This window comes from Ostrinia nubilalis, chromosome 25 (assembly GCF_963855985.1).
Source record: "Ostrinia nubilalis chromosome 25, ilOstNubi1.1, whole genome shotgun sequence".
In the NCBI taxonomy this organism is placed as follows: Eukaryota; Metazoa; Arthropoda; class Insecta; order Lepidoptera; family Crambidae; genus Ostrinia; species Ostrinia nubilalis.
In genome coordinates this window covers 10168892-10185872 of record NC_087112.1, presented here as the reverse complement: position 1 = coordinate 10185872, position 16981 = coordinate 10168892, and the positions used below count along the sequence as shown (strand labels likewise).

Sequence of the window (16981 nt, the reverse complement as noted above, 5' to 3'; positions counted from 1 at the left end):
CCCAAAATACAAATTTCATTACCCAACCTCCGACTCAGCTAGTCCGTCCAAAGTCCGAATACTACTACATGCGTAGGATAAACATTGGCGTAATTAACCAACATGCCACCGGCGAGGCGTGCAGCCTTCGGGTCCAAAGTCGACTGTCTCACCTACATCTTTAAGAGTACTAGTGCTGTGTAGTTGTCGATAAATTAGTCGATAGTTCACAGACAAGGCAAACGTGGGTTTGTTATTATAAACCTGCTACCTTGTAGTAGTAGTTGTGCGCAGGAATTACTAGAAAATTTAGATAAGGTCAGATATGAATTTAACTATTTCCATTGGTAACAAGTTAAAATAATGTACTTTATAGACACTTTCTCAGTCACTGCGCCAGAAACGTTATCAAAGTAGGCTTCATTTTTAATGAATAGAACGTTAAATTCTTAAATTATGATTTTGTGTTTAAAATATCGATTTAATATGTAATTTATATTCAAGGGGGAAATTATGTAGAGACTAGTAAACTATTTTTCACATCACTAGATTAGAATTCCAGATACCAGTGAGCAAGCACGTGAAAATATTTCATCATTCGCTTCAACGAGTGTGATTCCTGACCTACGATCAAAGGTCGCCTTTTCAGTTTGAGTGAAATTACATCAGACTTCTACAAACGAAAAGAACCAGAATAGCCACAAGTGTGAACTATTGCAAATATTATTTTATCTTAGTGGCCATGATGAAGGCTGGCTAGTTACGTAGCTATACATTACTTTTGGGACAATCTTTATACCATACGGAACGCAGGAGAGTGTAGACTGAATCCTCCATTTGACTCTGGTAAATTAGAAAGGGTGGTCTTGCATTCCAATGCGACCGTATTCACAAACATTACTATGAGGTCTCACAGTGCGCGTGGACGCAGAGGGTGACACGCGAACCAATCACAGAGCTCTAGTCAACGCTGTGCGATTTGCTGCTTCATTTATGCAAGCATCGTACGGGCGGTAATTACCTAGTTGAATATACCACATAGAGATATGTTTTCTGTATTTAGGTAGAGCTAACCTATAAACTATTTCTTTGTTTCGAGAAAAGAGCTTTCGAGATTTCATTCGCAGAAAAAGAAACCTATTGATACTCAAGAGAGTTGCCTGTATCATTTTTGCCAGCCAATCCATAACTGTGTATGTATAGATTTATCGGCCATTATCAATACACACCAAGTACAGTCATTTCCTAGATATCGTCGGCGTGTGAACCGCTTGAACTTGACATAAATATCTTGATCACTGTGACCCATCCGGCTTGAGGTGTGTAGGTAATGAGATTTGCTCTACAATGCCATCTGGCGCACGCGCAGCTTTACGTTTGTCATGAAAATATTGAACTACCTACAGTTGACTGAGACGCAAAATCGCACGTATTAAAGATGCCACAATATTGCGCTTGACTTTTGTATATCTTAATTTGTTTCGGTACCCAATAAGTTGGAGATTAGTCTAAAAAGATATCTATATATATAAAAGAAAGTCGTGTTAGTTACACCACTTATAACTCAAGAACGGCTGAACCGATTTAGCTGAAAATTGTCAGGGAGGTAGTTTAGAGCCAGGAGAAGGACATAGGATACTTTTTATCCCGTTCGAAATTAAAAAAAAAGTCTGCTTATTTATTGCCATTAAGGCGGAACAAAGTTCGCCGGGTCAGCTAGTATTAAATAAGTAGATGTAATTTTAATTAAGTGTCAGTGTAGTACAGTTAAGTAGATTGTGTATTGGCTGATAAAAACACAAATACAAAACACATAGAGTCACCAAGGCTGATAAATCCGTAACTACTACAATCCAATAGACGAATTTATCGCTGAAATAATCAGAACTATAATTATAATCGTCTAGTGTTTAATTACGATCGTAATATACTTGACATATTTACTAACAAACAAACATGTTTACTTTTATCTTAATTGCACAACACGAAGGCGTACAAATTTTGATATTCGTAATTATAATAAACGACAAAACCCTAGTAGTAAGACAGAAATTAAACGCAATGTAGAGTCACATCAGAATTACATAATTTGATAATTTGTTTTTGTATTTCTTTCTTTTCTTGTTTTGTGTGGTTAGGGTTGCCAGGTGGACATGTTTGGCTTTTACGGACTTGTCCGGCCAAACACTCTTATGTCCGGCCTGTCCGGCTTTTGTTAGGCTTTTTATGTGGCTGCCGCGCCAGGTAAAAGTCGGGCTACCTATTCGAAGATGGTAGTTGATAGTACTCGCCAAATCCAAGCTTTTGTGTTTTTGGACCTATCAACCCTATGTGTGGTGTACTTACATTATAGTGTTAGGTAATTTATCTATCTGTTGATTGCAAAATAACCTATTACAACTACGTAAGATACCACAGCGTACTATTACTTATTTATCAGATCTTTCACGGATTTACAATGTAGAGTCATTATAGAAAGTAAGTAAGCTTACTATGGGCCTCATAAGAAGGCTCAAGGTCACCCAAAGGGCGATGGAGCGGGCTATGCTCGGAGTTTCCCTGCGTGATCGAATCAGAAATGAGGAGATCCGCAGGAGAACCAAAGTAACCGACATAGCTCGCAGAATTGCTAAAATCAAGTGGCAGTGGGCGGGGCACATAGCTCGTAGAGACGATGGCCGTTGGGGCAGGAAAGTTCTCGAGTGGCGACCACGGGCTGGAAGACGTAGCGTGGGCAGGCCTCCTACTAGGTGGACCGACGATCTGGTAAAGGTCGCGGGAAGAGCCTGGATGCGGGCAGCGCAGGACCGTTCATTGTGGAAAACCTTGGGGGAGGCCTTTGTCCAGCAGTGGACGTCATTTGGCTGAAAAGAAAAGAAGAAAGATAGAAAGTACTGGTGAACTTATAGACTAAGAGCTATTGAACCCCAGACCTACGTCATTTTATAAAAGCTGAAAGTTTGTCAGCGTTTTCTCCCAATATAGGTTAGAATGCTGGTGAATCATAAAGTTTGGGTCATCATTGCTTTGGCAGCTACTCTAAAAAAAATTTCTGGCACGGAGTTGGAACGGCCAAAACTGTCTCGCACGCAACGCAATAACAGCGTTTTTGTTACCAATTATTGACATTTCTCCTCGTAAGTGATTGTTATTAAATAAACCTCAGCTCATAATATGTTATAGTGATAAGCGATCATTAAGTTATATTTGTTTACATACCGCAGATACCGTGTAAATAGCGGATACTACACAAAATGGCGATGACACGCATGGGTGGGATGAGTTTTAATAAACCTTTCACTTATCAGTTCATGGGTAATAATAATATTATAGTTCACGAGTATTCATGCCTATGGATGCAGGCCGCTACCAACCGGTCAATTTGTAAATCTGGAGGCCTATGTTCAGCAGTGGATGTTCTGTGGCTGAAATTATGATGATGATTCATCATAATTTCATGCTTACTTAAATGCCACGTAGGTACTATTAATATAGAAGATAAGAAATTAATTAGATCATAGAACGGTCTGTTATCGAAAGTTTCCCTATACGTTATTATTAGATACTAATTGTAGATAAATTATAATTCAAATATTGGCACTTTCTATTTCCGTACGTAAAAACAACTGTAAAAATGTTATCTTAACCACAAGACCAAGAGCCTAGTTTTCTAAATTGAATAAACGTTAAAGAATGAAACCTTGAAGTTGAATTATATAAACGTAGAAATGAATTCTTGACAGTAACTTCCCTCGACCAAAGTGCAAGGCGGATGACAGCTGATAACCAAAAGGTCATTAATGATTTACTACACAGGGATGTTACCTACTGACAGTGGAAAAGGACCTCGATAATAATAATAATTGTTTCAACAGTCATAAATAGCTCTAAGCTTGTGTTATAGCAATATAGATTAACATAACTAACTGGCGATCCGCCCCGGCGTCCCACGGGTGCTAAGTAAACATAAACCTTCCTCTTGAATCACTTTATCTTTAAAAAAAACAGCATCAGAATCCGTTGCGTACTTTTAAAAGATCTTACGGTTAATAAGTAAAACCTCAATTACTGTAAGTCAATCGGAATTAGCAAACATTTTAAGTTATAAGTTGTTTTTTAATTGTTTTCAATATGTATGATTGTGTCAAAATTTTGTAATACTAACTAGAATTTAAGCATCGTTTTATCAAATTAATTTAATTGTAAAAGTTAACCTTTGCGTTAAAGATACGCGTTCTGTTGTCGCTATAGCCACAATTAAGGCGTGATTCCAGTCTAATTAGCTCGTTACTAATGAGCCACAGTAATTATTTTAATAAGACCCAAAGGGGTTAATGATACGAAAATATTTAGCGACAGAGATTTGCTATGCGAAGAAGTACCGGCTTCTGGGAATCGCAGTAATTTAAACTGTTTGTTTGTTGGTAATTTCATGAAAAAATATAATGATATGAAGTTGAGAGGAAAAAGAACATCAAAGAAACTTAAATTCTTGGTAGAAAATGTGGCTATAATTTAGACTTTTAGAGATTTCCTAATTGTAGAGTCTAGGATAATTTTCAACCAAATCATGAATTAAAATGATAGATTATTTTGTAATGTTCATTTGACCGTGTTTTTTATACTTCGTGAATTGATAAATAATTAATTTTAATAGCACAGAGTTCAGAATAAAGTACTAAACAGCACAATTAAAATAATAGATAGAAAACATTATGTGCTTTATGATAAAAAAAACACTAACTCTGAAAACTGAACACTCCTTCACTTAGCCTAAGTTGCACCACCTAACTTTGACCGTAACTATGATAACCGTTGTTTTTGTTTGGAGTTGGACAGAATTTGACGTTTGTCAAAGTTAAAGTAAGATGGTGCCGAGCCTTATTTTTAAAAGTCAAAAAATAATCTGGATCTTACCTTCAACTGGGAATATGATCTTCTGCTCCGTTCTTCCATAATAATCGTCAAACTCGGGCGGCTTCTCCGTGCCCTCATTGAGGGTTTGCCCCTGCGCAACCGGCACGGGCAGGCTATTAACAGGTAGTCCAACATTCGGCTTCTTGCTCAGCCGGAGCTTCTTCAGGATCTGCTGCTTCACGAAGGCGATCCTCGCTTCCGTGAGCTCCTCCACGCTGAAGTCTCCCCTGGCGCAGTTAGCGCAGGTCCCCAACATCTCGCATTCCAAGCTTAGGAAGGTAATGACTAGAAATATCACTGGCACTCGCGTCTGCATGGCGGGAGCTGGCGGCGGCGGAGGCAGGTGAAGTATGCCAGCAGGTCGAGACACATGCGGGCGGTGCACGGTGGCGCGGCACGACTGGCGGGCACGCGCGCGCGCGCCGGTTATATGCGAGCGCAGCCTCCCCGAGTTTAGGGTTCGTTTCGGGAAAACTTTGGAAGCTTACTTCGTTTTAGGGTTGGATATTTCTTTATAGACAGTGATTAATCACTTATCAATACACCCCTAACAGAGAGATAGAGACATTTTCTTAAAAAGAATATTAGTCATGTATTGCACAACTCGTTACTCCTCGTGCTAAGGTTACATATCATGTAGGTAAGGGGGCGTCCATTAATTACGTGAGACAATTTTGGAAATTTTTCGACCCCCCCCCCCCCCCCCCCTTGGTGAGATTTAGTGAGTTTTTCCAGACCCCCTCCCCCCTCACAATCCTACTTAAGATTTCTTAAAATGCTTATTTACAATGTAAATGTAAATCTATGCTTTGATTAGGATATTATATAAAAAAAAATTCTTCTAATTTCTTTAATGTTTAGACGGTTTAGAATCGAAATTAGAATAATTTATCATTAGGCATCATAAAATTATTATTTTTTTGATGTAAAATTACTCACTTTTATCGCAATTTTATCCTGTTTCTTACTGTCCCCTCTCCCCTACGTGACGTTTAGTGAGATTTTTCTTGACGTAATTTTTATGGACGCCCCCTAATTATGCTCGTGTTTCGAGTGGGTTCCACTTCCACACCACAAACTACCTACCCAAGTTCAATTTTATTATTTCAAGATTAGCAACACCCCTTACGGAAAGTTAATAAAATTGAGTTTGTCTGAAAAATACTTACTCGTAAAAGGTTGATTAATTGTTCGTGACTAGCATTCAGGCTACTATTTTTCTGCGCAGGGCAGACGATGTAATTATTACCATTTTTTTAAGTTATTTCACTGATTCTTCTTATTAAGTAGTTCATAAGTAACATAGTTGAAGGCTATGAAGAACTCTCCTTAAGTGTCAAATCAGGATTCTCTTCAGTATTCGGACTGCCCACAAAGTTGAGAAACGTAACTTTGACAATTTGTTTGAATGTTTCATGGCTCAGCGCGGTTCTGAGAGTGGCAAGGATAGATCAGTTAGTCCATAATCGAGGCTATCTACGTTTGTCACCATGATAGTTCAGCCAACCAAAATAAGTTCATAATCTACCTACACCTTGGTTTGGTATGTTGTTGTTGTGAAATATCCAAAATGTACCTACTAGCCTTTTGCATAATGGCTAAATCTATACTAGTCTATACTTCTATACTAATATTATAAATGTGAAAATAACTCTGTCTGTCTGTCTGTCTCTCTTTCACGCCTAAACCACTGAACCGATTTTGATGAAATTTGGCATAGAGTAGAGATAGTTTGAGTCCCGAGAAAGGACATTGGATAGTGTTTATCCCAGTTTTTGAAAAAGGGACGCGCGCGATAAAGTTTTTCTGTGACAGACAAAATTCCACGCGGGCGAAGCCGCGGGTGGAAAGCTAGTATAATTAATAATGCTTACACTTGTCCACTTAGAAGCTTAGTTATGTAATGTAAAGTAATAGGACCTCTTGAATCTTAAATACTCACCAACACCTTCTATATTTTCTAACTCTATCATGATTAACGTCATCTGTACACTATCTATGCCTACTTAAACTGCCTGTGATCGTTTCTTCTAATTCGGTTCTAACCTGTTCCTGAAGACACAAAAACAAATGATACTTTTATTAGATGCTTGTTAATTTTAAACAAATCCCTAATATAAAAAATGTATTTGGATTTGATTAGCGGTTCCTTTTGATGACCGTTAATTTAGGGGTAATTTCAGTGAAGTGTGTAGTATAGATCAAGACTTCCGTGGTGTTACGTCATTAATTATTTCTGGCATAGAAAGTCAAAGGCCAACGCGGAATTTTTTCACGGTTCATTCTTATTTTAGGTACTAATATATTCATAGTATTATTTGGTAACACACAATACATTGTTGACGGTACCAGTGTAGAACGAAGTAGCATCAGTTTTTATTTAAAGACTGAAATTTTCGTTTTCAAAGTCGGTAGAACACCACCATTTATGTAGTCACAACAAATTATAGGCAGCGTGCATTATGAAATTAAGCTTCTTTGGTATTTTCTTCATTTTCGTGATGCCTTATGCCTTTGAAGGCGATTTCCTATCTTGGCTCTCCAAGACTTTCATATTTTATGTAGTACTATAAGTTTTAAGATGACAATAATTATAATATGTATAGAGACTAGAGTCTATAATAGAGACATTAGTATAGAACTTAGTATAGAAGAAACTTACTTAAACTAATTACGATGAAAAAACGATATATATGCTTCTCAAGCTCTGAAAGTCACCTGACAAACTTTTTTTCAAAAGTAAGTAAAATGACTGTCAAGATACTATTAATCTTCTTCGCGACATATCTGAGTCTCTTTCGTCAAGATTACCTACAGAACCCAGTCTCTTCTCCAGAACAGTCTTTGCCTATTCTTTGCACTCGTCAAGTGGATTTTTTCTCCGTGAATGCGGTTATCACCGCGTGTCGCGCGCCTGATAGCGATACACGCTACTTACTACGCTACAATTTTGTTTTGCTTTGGACACTACTTAGTATTTTTGTTTTACTAACTTGTAGTACAAAGTCAAGTTCTATTTTCGACACGGAAGTATTAGCATTCAGAGATCAAAAAGAGCAAAATTGTAAGGCTATTTTTGAGTTGTAAAAACGCTAAAAATAGCAATTTAATTGTTAATTTCGCTCTTGACATTGTCACCCCAACTGAACGTTAAAGTTACATGTGACGCAAACGTCTGGTCATCAAAGATGCCTGTTCATCATGTGTACTGAACGTGTAAAAGTGACATGACGCAACCCTACAGTCTGCCTCGTAGATGCCTATTCACCATGTGGTTTGAAGATAGGTAGAGACGACGTCACAAATCATGACTGAATGAATTATAAAAATGACGAAAAGCGCTACCGTTTTTTAACTAAGTATATGTAAAATATTGTAAGGTGTGCAAACGGAACGGGTCATTTATTTCAGAGAATTTCAGTAGAGCTTTGCATCTCTCTCTAGCTCCTGCATTCACTACGCGACCATTGACTCACTGTCTATGAGTTAACGTGGTGGCACGGCTCACTTGCCTTTTCTTGCTTCTATCTTTTCATGTTTTCGTGCACTGCTTTCGTGTTCAACTGCACGCAGGAAGATTTAATGAATGCTGCTGACAACGCCACTCTTGTAGCGGAGTTTTGGGCTGACACTGTGTAGGTTTGTTGTCGACACGACAAGAAGAGATGTTCTCGTGCTACTCACATCTTCTTTCTACTGTAGACGGTTTGTCCGAAAAAAGCCAATCTTGGTACCGAGAAACGGTCTTAGCTTGAGTCACTTCACTTGCCCAAGACCCATCCTTCTTTGCGATGGGCTATACCTATCCAGTGGCTCATTATCTATAGTTCATTAATCTTATTCACGCCTGCCGGGTGTGCCGTGTGACCCCTTATCGCGACGCGTGACAAACCCAATTTTGGTGATTTTTATCGGAGGCTGGGAGGCTGGCTGTCACCGAACGACGCGCCAATTTGTGATGACGGCAAGGCCAATGAGTGACAGTTAACCTGTAGCTAAGTTCTTCTGTTGTGGGGGCTGTTGATGGATAGATAGATAGGTACTCTACATTGTACAGCACTCAAATTCGACTAATGACAGAAATACTTAATTGATGCATAATTAAGTGGGCTTATCGCTAGGAAGCGATCTCTTCCAGAAAATCTTGGGAGAGGGCAGATGTTTAAAATATAGTTAGAAGAAACTAAGTATAGCCCGACCAGGAACATAAAAACCCTCGCCATGTTGCGGAAAACTAATGGTACTAATTTCTTTTAATGGCAACAGTAACTGAAAACTTCATTGACATGTCACCTTGCATGTCAGTCTATTGCTGTCAAAGTGTAAACAAACTTTATTTTAAATGTGCGCAATTGATTTTGTGAATTAAATTGCTAAAATATTTTTATAGTCGTGAAAGAAAAGTGTTCACAATGTGTTAAAGTATTAGTCGAAGAGAAATACTAAGGGTTCGGACAATACTCGTATTTTCATTGAATAATGTTTCCGACAAAGGTTGTCAAATTGACTGACATGTTTATCGTATAGTACCTACAGTCCACTATCAATCAATCAATATCATATCAATTTCAACTACCTATTTTAAAAAAAATTGTCACTTTCGTGTTGAATTTTATCGAATTGGGAAAGAAGGGAGTTTGAAGCGTTCATGAGCAGACATTGCAGTTGAATATTCAAGTTCTGAATTTGATTATTGATGAATAATAAAATAAATCCTACCAGCTCGATTGATGGTTTCATTTAATTTATTTAAACCAGGTTACCTATAATAATATTTTTTCGTTAATTTATGAAAATATCAAATTATCCCGTATTCCGGAATCCTGATACATAAAGTTAGCCTATTAATTTAACACAGGTACGACTGTACTCAGTGTTGCACTATCAAATGCAATTGACGCGCCTTTATGCCAGGGTTTTTATGTTCCTGGTCAGGCTATACCTACGTTTCATGATTTTTTTAATCATGTTAGGTTAATGCTTTTAAACTTAACTTAATCTTGTTTCCATAGTAAAAGTTCACCCTTTTACCTACCTTCCTTTAAAAAATAGTTAGTCATAAGTTTCTCCAGCTCTCGGCCCCGCTCGTCTCTCATCTCGGCCTCATTATAAGAAGTAAATAATAATATTTTATTGAATGCACAAGATAACCTCAGAAGGACAAACGCACTGTACTTTGCACTTATAAAAATAGCAAAGATGATGCATATTTACTAATAATTGAGGTCAAACAACCCGCGGAACTGTCGTAGTCAGGAAACTAAAGCAGACAATTTTATTTATCTGGGGGCACGGCAGTGCCCCCACCAAGTCGAGCAAAAAAGCGGCACGGCCGTACCATCCTTTTCTCGAAGCAATTCAGGCCATTTTCGACCGCCTGTAACTTCGTTGTGGATAAAACTAGAAGGCTGAATTTTCATTAGCTATGCAGGCATTGTAAAGACACGGTATATTTAAAATTTCATTCAATTTGAACCAGTAGTTTAAGAATTATAACGGGTCAAAGTTACTTAATTTTGTCACTCACTGACTCACTGACTCACCGATCATCAAAACTCTAAGGCACTTCTAGCAGACCTAGAAGCTTCAAATTTGGAATATAAGTAGTGTTTGGTGTATGAATCAAGGAAAAACTAAAATATTTGGGGGCACGGTAGTGCAACCGCCAAGTCGAGTAAAATTTTTCAATTTCGGTCCAGTTTTCTAGATACATAACTGCTGTCTACAAAATACAAAAAGAAATGAGATCCCATCAAAAACAATACTTGTCAAAAAAACCAAGTCTCGCAACTCAGTTGTTCTACGGTAAAAAGTTGTGAGATCCATGTAATACCAAGTCCAGGCCAGGAAATCTTTAACGTTTTACATAAATATATTGACTTGGCCATCGCATGAAAACACGTGTAAATTAAATTATTTAGTGCGATGGCCAAGTCAATAATTTATGTAAAACGTTAAAGATTTCCTGGCCTGGACTTGGTATTACATGGATCTCACAACTTTTTACCGTAGAACAACTGAGTTGCGAGACTTGGTTTTTTTGACAAGTATTGTTTTTGATGGGTTTATACTTCTTGCGCATAAACACTGTACAGTGGCGGACTTAACGACAGGTGGCATTCTCTACCAGTCAACTACAAGCCAAGCTGAGAGAATAGGCTGTGCAAATTATAACAGTAAGTAAATATACTTAACTACTTAAAAGTTTGAAAGTTTTGAAAAAATTTAAGTAAGTCTAGCTGTCTGTGAAAATGTGACTCTACCACTAGTCATCGATAGAGTAAAATAAAAAGAAAGAAATAAATAAATATCCTTGGACATTTTACACTGCGCCTCTAGTCCCAACCCAAACTAAGCAAAGCTTGTACTATGGGTTGTAATAGATGACGGGATAAACATATTATATGCTTTTTTTGGTAAATACATACATATTATACATAGAAAACACCCAGAGCCGTCACAGAAATTAAAATTCATCATTTCAATTTCTGCCCGGCCGGGAATCGAACCCGGGACCTCTCGGCATAGTCCGTTCTGAACCACTACACCAAACGGCCGACAAAGTTCTACTATAGCGATTTATATTAGGTCTTCTTTAAAATTTGTATTACTTAAATATTAAGGGTGAGTTGCACCATCTTACTGTAACAGTAAGGCCCAGAATAGACGGTGAAACGCAACTGCAACGAAACTGCAACTGCTAGTTACTTTTGAGTTGCATCTAAGTTTCTGCCATAGCGTCCGTTGAGAGACCACACATGACGCGACCAGTTTGAAACTTTCAGTTTCAGTTTCATTCATCAGAATCATCACAAAGTTGCAGTTTCGTTGCAGTTGCGTTTCACCGTCTGTTCTGGGCCTTACTATTACCATAACCGATGTTTTTGTAAGGAGTTTGACAGACTTTTGACGTTTGTTATACTTAAAGTAAGATGGTGCAATCCAGCCTAAGTAGGTATGTAAGGTTTTAAATTTAACGAAAGCAGTAAAATCCGTAGAGAATAATAATGCCTTCATTGTAATTTCATAGTTATAAGTTTGAAATTTTACTAGCCGCATTAAAGGGACGTGTTTAATTTTACGAGCGACTTTATAATTGACGTTTACTACCGGTGATATGGTGGTATCCCTAAACCCATAAAGCAGGGTCGTTACTTCCGTGAAATATTGGATTCTTGGAACGACGGGAAGCTCAGCATACATCAGATAAATCTGATGTATGACACTTTAAAAAACTTTTTTTACGAGTTATAGTTAGTGCTTCGAATTGGCAGCTGTATATAATAATAAATAAATAATAAATAAATAAATAATTAATAAATAAATAATAAATAAATCTTTGGACAATTTCACACAGCGCCAGCTAGCCCCAAAGTAAGCAACTTAATGCTTGTGTTATGGGTGCTAGCTTAACGGATATTGCTAGTGCGGTATATTGTTTTTATAAATCCGGATTAATAATACGTTTGTTGCCCTGTTACACAGGTCCCTATTATTATGAAAGATAACTCTGTTTAGTTGCCTTTATCTGTATTGTTATTACAATTAAATGACATTATATTTTTCTCTAGAACTGCTGTAATTATAATTATTGCAACTGTTGAACATTTCAAAACAAAACAGCTATTTAAAGCTCATTTTGTTTTGTAGATATTTTTGTTACAATTCTAATTTAAATGTTGTTTACAAGACGTTAAAACAAAACAAAAGTTAAATTAAACCCAAGAGTTAACAAAACAATTGAGAACCTCTTCCTTTAATGAAGCCCTTCAAAAAGTACAATGCAACATGACTGTTGTCCTTCAAGATACTATTTAAAACACTAATACTTACTAAATTTTATCCAAGAACTTAGTTTCAAGTGCTTATGTCTAGAAGTGGACTCCCATTGGCTGGAATAACCTAGCTATATTTCTCTGGTGTGTTATTCCATGCCCATAAAACAACCATAGAACGTCCAATCCACGGCAGCCGCAGTGCGATCACGCACCGCGCGCATGGGACACCTCACACCATGGCCATGGGACCTTACACCCGCCGCACCATTGTTCGCGTATCGCCCGCGATAACTGTTACTTAGCTCGTGACCATGGTGTACAGGCGGGGGCAAATTCTTTCTCTGTAATGCTTTTGATTATTTTTGAAAAGTTTTTTTTGGACTAAGTAGATAGATTCTATGCTCTCTAGTCTCTTGTGCACAATATACGAGTACTAAGTACTTAACTAAAAAACAATACCTACTTACACTCTAAAAGGCTAAGCGGTATTATCGTTAGAGGTAAGATAGCCAGTTCCTCCATGGTTGAGGATTCCGGGTGAAGCTTCCACCTTCGGCCTGATCATCACTTACCATCAGGTGAGATACAGGCCAAGAGCTTCCTCATTGTAGATAAAAAAAAAGATCCAGAATCTGATCATTTAAAATTTCATACCCTTCCCTTCCATCTTCCGAATCATGCATTTTATGAAGTCTCTTGTGTTTAAGCAAAACGTCAATCACTTCGTCCACTCCAACCCATTTTGAGCGACAGTGAACTTTTTTGAAATAAAGCTTGCTCTTGACACAATATCCAGTGGTGCAGATATACTACACGTACCTACTCGTATTGGCACTGCTCAGTTTACTCTTGTTTTTATGTTTTTTTCTTCTTCCATTATTATGTGCCACTTTCATGTCTATGTAATAGCCTGTATTTGTGTGATGTCCATTGTAATAAATGTATCTTTATTTCTTTCTTTCTATTGGGGTGGGAGCTTTCCAAAAGATTGCCCTGTTAACACGTGTCTTGAAGGCCTCGGAGAATTCCCGGTCATCCTGAACAGGTCCCCAACTTCCCTTCGTGGTGCGAAGGGACACACAGGATGGCCGGGAATTCCACTCCTTGACAGTTGAATAGTTTAAAGAGGAAAAACTCTGTAATCGACTGTACGATATCGTTGATCTTCCGTGACGTAATCCTAACTTGCATTTCATTTAGCGGCATAGAATTGCATAATGTTATAGGTAATTGTAGGTAAAGCTCGATAAGGTCGCGTGGAAACAACCATGATTAGCATGCTTTGATTTATGTGACGTCATCAATTGAATGCAGTCAGATTTGGTTGCCAATGCCAACATAGATTAGTGCCGGTCATAAAATAAAATAATTAACAATGCATCAGAATAGTAATTGGTAAACTGGGTATTGACTTAAGTTACTACTCTAGACTCTCCTTTCCTTTTTAGGAGAAGTAGAGAAACAGGATTCTACCTATAAATGGGATTATTCCCACCTCTCGTTCCCACAACTCCTGTGAAGCCAGGATCTACAGCTTGTCATTGTAAGCAGTTCAGTGCAGTTTCATGTTCAAATAATCCATTCATTAAGTATGGCTCTAGACTAGAGTTTTAGCTAGACCATGTGGAAAGTGGTTAGAATGTAAAACCGTATATTTTTATTTTTAAAGAGAGATATTTACCAAATTGGCAAATAACTACTAGTTAGGTAGGTAAGCGCATTAGATAAGCTAGGGTTTTTATGGTCTAAGATTCAGCGGAGTGGGTAAAGGTCAGGACGTATCTGGCCGTTGGGCCGGTTGCCCCAATTAGTGGCTGTTGCTCAGGTCCCAGGTTCACGAGTTTGTTCACCCCCGATATCATTTCGCTGACCACAGCACGCGGGGAACAGACAGACCACGTTACAAAATTACGAAAATAATTATGGCGATTAGTAACTTAACGCCATGCTATAGAGCGCCTTTGGGTCCATATAATACCATGAAATGTGCGTTTACTACTAGAGTTCTTAATTAAAATTATTAATTTCACAAAATCTTGTCTGTCGTACGCAAGGAAGTTTTATTTACAAAAAAAACGTGACAGGGATAATGTAAAACCAAAAGGTTTCGTCGTTAGTCAACCAAATGCCTTCCACTGCTAGAAAAAAGCCTCCCCGGATGTTCATGTTTTCCGGTCTGTGGTTGAGAACTTTTCTGCCCCAACGGCCATCAGTTCTACGAGCTGTGTGCCTGCCCAATACTCCTAATTAAGATTGGCAATTCCAATACTAAGGCCGAGAACAGACGGTGAAACGCAACTGCGACGATACTGCAACTTTCTGATGATTCTGATGAATGAAACTGAAACTGAAAGTTTCAAACTGGTCGCGTCATGTGTGGTCTCTCAACGGACGCTATGGCAGAAACTTAGATGCAACTCAAAAGTAACTAGCAGTTGCAGTTTCGTTGCAGTTGCGTTTCACCGTCTGTTCTGGGCCTAAAAGGTTCATTCTACTTATTTATTTTTTATTTGGAGTAAGTACCTACTTAGATCACGTTTTGATAATTCGATTCGTTCTTTTCGCGTGCAATGGTCCTACTGATCTCTTTTCGCACGAAGCCAACTGTTAGCACTACTTACTACTCACGAGTATTTTTACAAATACCTAACCGAGAACAATATGGTGTTTATCTGTTTCTTTGTAAAATTGTTGCTACCTCCGCCTACGAGGGTCACGCGGTTAAACAGTGGAAGGTTTTAATTTTCTTTCAACATCATTTGAAAGACAATTATTCCTACTCCACTGTATCAACTGACTTTCTATAGAAAAAAAATTGGCAGTGCTTATTTCGATGATGAAGTAAGTAAGTCGAAATTACAGCACAATTTCTTTCGACTAGACCACGCGGTTAGGTAGTTACTTACTGAATATATGATTTGATTTGAATACTGATGTATGAGTAACTTTTACCTAAAGCTTCGCTCGCGAGGATATCGGTCAGTAACAGAAAGACTTCATAGTACCTAAACAATCTTCATGGATATCTCTTTTGATGAAAACTGCATAAAAATCTCTTCTATGAGTTTATTCACGAATAGACAGACATTATTCTAATACTCGAAAGAACACTAAGTATTTTACCACCAAGGCAGTTATTTGACCACGATCGCACCTGATGTTAAGTGGGATGCAGTCTAGGATGGTACATATCTGCCCTGTAAGTGCCTATTCACTCTCGCCTTGTATTTTGTGATTTTCAGTGCGTCACTCGTGTGCTGTGCGTATGGTATCAGCTAGCATGCGCATACACGCGTTTTTGTAATATTTTACGATAAATTAATAGGCAGTTAGTGTAGTTACCTACGTACTTTTATCATAGTAAGTTTACAATACGTAAGATTTTTACGCTGATAAAAAGTAGTATTATAATAAATTTATTAATAATATCGTTTCGTTATAGTTTAACACGCGTTGAGCACGCGCACGCAAGCTTTTAATTATGTAATAAAATGGCACATAATTGCCAAAATAAATAATAATTAACTGGTCGTATGTACATTAATAAGGAGGTCACTTTAATGTGTGTTACTGCGTAGTAATCTCTTGTATGTTACTTTAATTAAAATAACTTTAATTAACGAAGAGTTAATACTGGAAATTTTAATAATTTCTTTTGATATTTTACCGAGTGGTGATTAAAAACCGTAGTTCAGTCTGTGGCACAGTCAGTATAAGTCCCAGGTTGGATTCTGGTCAAGTCAATTTATGTAATCGATTACAAAAGCTTCGCGTGGCTGGAATTTTTATAGGTGAAACCTTAGTAAGTACTTGTTATTATTCTGTGGTGAAACGAATATTCCCAAAAATCAAAGTTAGCTATTAATTCAAGATGCTACATTATCATCTTATAGGGCAAAAAAATTAACTTTCGAAAAAACGTATTTCAATAACCTCTTTTTCTGAATAAAAGATCTGTGAATCACATGATTTGAAATATTTGCGATAGCTAACGTGGCCTGACCCGCCCAGATATTGTTAATTATTTATTTCACACTTGAACCTCTGTTGAAACAAACTTTTTGAACTACGCTAATTAATTGTGATAGATGATGAAACCACTTTTAATTGAGTACCCAATATGTAAAGCAAACCTCATTATTTCCGTTAAAACGATGTAAAGTTTTAAACTATTACGTAAGAAAGAGCACGCGGCAGGTCGCCCATCCGCTGGACAGACCAGGTCAAAACCGCACTCAATGGTCCACTCCACGAGTGCACAAGAAAGGCTGCAATGCGGGAGGAATGGCGACGGATTGTGAGGCTTG

General features: G+C 37.8%; 1 protein-coding gene across 2 annotated transcripts in view; it reads right to left on the bottom strand.

Moving 5' to 3' along the window:
- Positions 1-5285, bottom strand: part of LOC135084162 (inhibin beta B chain) — a 28725-nt gene extending 23440 nt beyond the window's left edge. For both annotated transcript variants that reach the window (XR_010259769.1, XM_063978907.1), the window contains exon 1: positions 4897-5285. Coding sequence is in view for 1 of the 2 variants with exons in the window: in XM_063978907.1 (XP_063834977.1) it covers positions 4897-5212 (316 nt within the window). In the remaining variant the exon portion in view is untranslated. The remainder of the gene's footprint in view (positions 1-4896) is intronic.
- Positions 5286-16981: the final 11696 nt, after the last annotated feature.